This window comes from Bombina bombina, chromosome 4, assembly GCF_027579735.1.
Source record: "Bombina bombina isolate aBomBom1 chromosome 4, aBomBom1.pri, whole genome shotgun sequence".
NCBI lineage: Eukaryota > Metazoa > Chordata > Amphibia > Anura > Bombinatoridae > Bombina > Bombina bombina.
Window position 1 is genome coordinate 657,028,676 of NC_069502.1, and position 6,000 is coordinate 657,034,675.

The 6,000-nt window shown below is 34.6% G+C and overlaps 1 protein-coding gene across 1 annotated transcript in view; it reads right to left on the bottom strand.

The window, feature by feature from the left end:
- The window catches only part of NKAIN2 (sodium/potassium transporting ATPase interacting 2), a 987,696-nt gene that overhangs the window by 95,752 nt on the left and 885,944 nt on the right, over positions 1-6,000 (bottom strand). The window contains exon 5 of the mRNA XM_053712142.1: positions 1,402-1,462. Coding sequence (XP_053568117.1) covers positions 1,402-1,462 — 61 coding nt within the window. The remainder of the gene's footprint in view (positions 1-1,401; positions 1,463-6,000) is intronic.

The window sequence follows — 6,000 nt, forward strand, 5'->3', positions numbered from 1 at the left end:
TTCCACGGGTTTCAATATCATTCATATGCTGATAACACCCGAATCTACCTATCTGCACCAGACTTATCTCCTGCCTTGCTAATGCGTGTTACTAACTGTCTTTCTTATATCTCATCCTGGATGTTCTTTCACTACCTTAAAGGGACATTTTTCTGTCATGATTCAGATAGAGAATACAATTTGAAACAACTTTCCAATTTACTTTTATTATTTAATTTGCTTCTTTCTTTTGTTATCATTTGCTGAAAGGTTTATTTGGGCAAGTTCATGAGCAGCAGAGAAACTAGGTTCTAGCTGTTGATTGGTGGCTGCATATATATATTGAATGTGATTGGTTCACCCATGTGTTCAGTTAGAAACTAGTAGTGCATTGCTGCTCATTCAACAAATGATACCAAGAGAATAAAACAGATTAGATAATAGAAGTAAATAAGATAGTTGTTTAAAATTGTATTCTCTATCTGAATCATGAAAGAAACATTTTGGGTTTCACGTACCTTTAAGCTAAATTTCTCCAAAACTGAGCTCCTTATTTCCCCCCATCTTCCAAAATCTCCACCCCTGATTTTTCAATAACTGTTGATAACTCCATCATTAACCCTACCCTGCATGCTTGATGTCTTGGGGTAATACTTGACTCAGATCTTTCTTCACTGCTCACATTCAGCCAATTCATGCCACTTCCACCTTAAAAATATCTCTAAAATTCGACATTTCCTTACACAAGACAAAACTAAGATTTTAATCCACTCTCTAAACCTATCCCACCTTGACTACTGCAACTCCATCTTTTCTGGTCTTCCTAGCTGCTGTCTAACTGCTTTACAATCCATAATGAATGCCTCTGCCGGAACTAAACAAAAAATTCTGACATACAAAGCCCTCAACTGCATTACTCCCACCTATATCTCAGACCTTGTCTCCACGTACGCTCACTCCCTTCCCTTTCGCTCTGCTATCGACCTCCTCTTCTCTTGTTACCTCCTCTCATTCCCATCTACAGGACTTCTCCAGACTACTCCCTAATCCTGTGGAACTCGCTACCTCACTCCACAAGACTCTCCTCTAGTTTTGAAATTTTCAAGCGCTCCCTAACGACTCTACTGTTCAGGAATACATATAACCTACACTAACCTTTCCTAACCCCAGTTCCTCTCCTCCTTTTTATTCCCTTGAACCTCCTTAGCATGTCAGCCTTTGAGCCCAGCTGTTTGCAGATCACACTCATAAGAGATAACTACAAGAGTGCAACTCTCAGCAGGGCCCTCTACCCACTTGATCCCTATAAATGTTACCTTGCATACAATACCTATGTTTATAGCGCTGCAGAATCTGTTGGCGCTCTACAAATAACTGATAATAATAATAATTTTTAGAGATTTCAAAATGTTTTATACTTACAACTGTCCTCTTCTTCAGAGATACATTTCAGAACATAACAGGCATAGATGAACCCAGCAAGCTGAAATAAAACAGTGATATGTAGTAAGAGAAATATATGGAAACACCTAACATTAGATAATCTACGTTATAGTGAGATTAATTAAAAAGAAGAGTTTTTAAACTGAATTATTTTGTTTATGAACAAAAGTCTATTAAACATATTGCTACATTTGCACTAGTACATTTTTTGCACTTTATGCTGTGATATTTTATTTTTTATTTTTGCAATAAAAAGAGCCACATACAATTAATAGTAAGCAACAATAGTTATTTTTATCATTGCCCCAAGGATTTTAGAAGAATTAACCCTATTCATCAAAGAAAACAAATTATTAGATAAGTGCACCTAAACATGGGATATATATATATATATATATATATATATATATCCCAAATAATTATCTACCTTTGTGTACTATAGCTTAATTAAATTCATTTTATATTTGTATTTTTGGTCACTGGTGCTACACTCATTGAAAAGCTTCTTACAACATATTATCAAGGTAGATTTTCTGCTTGACAGTTTTCAATGTATATATTGTATTAACTGTCATCACCATTCAGAAATATGTTTAGCTAAAAATGCCACTCAAGACATGTTGACAGGTAAATAGTATTGAATTATAGTTCCTTTGTTAGGCCAATGGCTTTCACTTCATTAAACCCATTAAAATATAAAATTAATAATTTCAGCAAGCTTATGAGAACAAATTGCGTAGTCACAATGCTTTCTTCCTTAGCCTAACCTAAAAATGAGTGACCTTATTGGAGAAGCATTAACAATAAGTATACAGAAACAAGCACAAAACATTATTAAGAGACACAAGTAGTAATTTATATACCTGATTAGCTGTTTCATTACTTATAATAAAATAATGTGTATATACCTACCGAAATAAGCATACATTGTTGTTAAAGGGACCGTATACATCTGGAGCATGTTCAATTGTTTACAAATACCTCATATACATTTATATCATCATGTCAAATAGCTGCTTTTGTCTTCACTGTTGGCTATAGAAAAGCTAAATAAACACGAGGCAATAGAAGAAATCAACCTTCCAATGGGGATGGGAGAAATAGACAATTTAAAAGTTTGCTCTTGCAGCTGCTTTGAATACAGCAAACTCTTATCAGCTGCCTGTCTGAGTATGTTGAATTTTGAACAAGAATCCATACAACACTTTTACATAGAGTGAAATTATTTATGTTGTAAAAGAAGTTATTAATTGAACTTAAATGGTAGAATATTCAGAAGTAATTTAGAGTAACATTACACAGCATGTGGTCAGTTTCTAATGGATCTAGGAGAGATGAATACAGTGATGCAAAAGTCTCACAATATATTACTCTACTTTTCATTAATTTTATCCTATTTCTGCCTAAAATACATTTTCAGTGGATAACCTGGGCATTTGAACTCCCTTCCTTGCTGTCTAAGGGCCAAACTCTATAAAGCTCTCTGGGCTGTTGAAATTCTTTAAGAATACTCGCCAGTACTTCCATTTCCCTGGTGAAATTATCTGAAGCCACTAAGGGACATATACTGCATTTTCGTATGGGAAGGAGACTTATACATTGCAAAAGTGCACAATGAAAATCATAATTTAAAAATCATACAAAGTGAATAATTGAACAATTCGTACAAAAATATGGAGGAAAAAATTGTATAGTTAAGGTGCATCAAAAATCGTAAACAAAATTGTTCGCTAAAAAACGTATTTGATCAAAAACATTCAATTAATATGTAAATTTAAGTGCACAGCATGTGCAAAAAACACATTGAAATTCATACTTATAAGTACAAAATACAAAGCATCTTTGTTTTTTCGTAAAAGGTGCTGAACATGGGCGTCTCGTGGATGTATATGAAATTGTCTCTAAAATCCCAGTGTAATTCTGTAAACATGTTTGCACTACAGATCTCACAGATTTTTCTCTCAACTTAAAAGGCGGCAAGCATTTATCAAAATACTCAAAACAGACATCTCACACGGACAGCCCCCTTTTGTTATAGAATTCCGTAAGGGCTGACCATACAAGTGCCGGAGTGGAAAAACACAGTCCTGACCTGTCTCTGATTGAGAAGTGTGTGGTGTAGTATGAAGCGCAAAATAAGGCAACAGAGGCCCCATACAGTTGCACAGCAGAAGACATGCATAATGGATAAATGGTGGAAAATTCCACTTGCTAAACTTAACCAACTGGTGTCTTCAGTGCCCAAACGCTTAATAAGTGTTATTAAATGAAAAGGTGATGTTACACAGTGGTAAACAGTCGACTGCCCCAACTTTTTTGTAGTGTGTTGCAGTCATCAGATTTGAAATAGTGTATAGTTTCAAAAATACTTTAAATTCACAAAGTAAAACATCAAATAATGTGTTAATAATGTGTTTTCCATATAGTACAGGATGAATTGAATTTTCAAATGACTCTTTTTTTTTGCATTTTCCATACTGTCCCAACTTTTTTTGGAATTGGGGTTGTACAATTAAATTTTAGGCAACTAGATTCCAGACCTGAAATACATTTCTACCTCATAGTCACCTAAATTTTGCGGTACACCTATACCGCTGGAAAATTGACCTTTGCGCGGAATGGAAGGTCACTAATATTACAAGTGTAAAACAACTCTCCATTCCGCACTCAAAAAATGGCTTTTGAGCGTGGAATTTTCAGCTCACCCATATTACAGGTTGTGCGGGCCTACTATTACTCTAGCGCTATAGCTTATACCGCAATGATACCTTTCGCTATCAAAGATAAGTAGTTATGGATTTTGCGAAAACAAAAAATGTTTAACAAAACTCGTAACAAAAATGTTACAAAGTGCACTAACACCCATAAACTACCTATTAACCCCTAAACCTCCGCCCCCGCATTGCAAATGCTATAATAAACCTACTAGCCCCTAATCTGCTGGCAGCCCACCCACATCACCAACACTAAAATAAAGTATTAACCCCTAATCCACTACCCTACTGCATCGCGACTACCTGATTTAAAGAACTAACCCCTAATCGGCCACCCCCGCATCACTAATACTAAAATAAACCTATTAACCCCTAAACCGCTGGCCCCTCACATCACTAATACTAAAATAAACATATTAACCTTTAAACCACCGCCCCCCCACATCGCGACACACTAAATAAAACTATTAACCAATAAACCTAACACCCCTCCTAACTTTAAATTAAAGTTAAAATATAACTACTTTAAAATAAATAAAAACTTACCTGTGAAATAAAAAAAACTAAGCTTAGACTATAAATAAACCTAACATTACTATTTTAACAAAATAAAATAAACCAAAAATAAAAAAAAAATACAAAATTAAAAAATCCTAACACTACAAGAAAAACCCAAATAACATTACAAAAAAAGTCTAAAATTACAAAAAAACAATCAACTAATATTAAAAAAATAACAAATGAAATTATCCAAATAATAAAAATTAAACCTAATCTAATACCCCTATAAAAACAAAAAAGCCACCCCAAAATAAAAAAACCCTGATCTAACAATACTACAAACTACCAATAGCCCTTAAAAGGCCTATTTGTAGGGCATTGCCCTGAAGCAATCAGCTCTTTTAAAAAAAAAAAAAAAAAAAAAATACAAAGTCCCCCCCCTAACCATACAAGCTCCCACCCACCCAAACCCCCAAAATAAAAAAGACCTAACTAAAATAAACCTGGGTACCTTGCATTCCTATTGGCTGATTTGAATATTATTTTTGGTATATTTTATTTAGTTAAAATAGTAATGATTAGGTTTAGGTTACTATTTGCGATGTGGGTGTTTGGCAGTTTAGGGGTTAATAGGTTTAGGTTAGTATGCTTTTACAAATATCAGCTTAGCTGTGACTCTATGATATACTATGTGGCTCTTACCATTTATGCATATCTTCTAGTTGAATCTACTTTCAGTGGTCTGTGGTCTAAGGGTAGAGGAGATAAATTGGCTGGGCAAATTCCCACACTATTATGGTGCTTCTACATTAAGATCTTATTCTGTGGATTGTGTTTTTTGTATTATAATTAAGCCTGCACTATATTCTGCACTCCATGCACTCCAACCTTTCTTCTCTTTCTGTAATGCCTGGGTGACACTGACTCCTCAATCACTCTTTATACGCATCCATATGAAAAATAGAGGGCACTCACAGGTAGTTTTATAGTTGATTCTTTATTTATTCAGTAAAAAATAACATATTTCAGGTTGACGTTTCGGCTCCACAATTGAGCCTTTTTCAAGATAATCACCATCACATCACCATTATCCAAATGCTGTTTGCCCCATCCAATGCAAATCTCTATATGGGATTCTGGAAGCTTTGCCATGTCTTTGGAGATACCAAGCCCTTTCGAAAGAACATAATTCATTACGGAAGATATATTAATGAATTGTTGCTGATATGGGATGGAGATGTCTAACTGCAAGTTCCATTAATATGTCAACAGCAATGAATCTAATCTCACTTTCACATTGACACAGAGTCAAAAACAAATTGATTATTTAGATGTTACTCTCACATCAGATTGTTCTTCACAA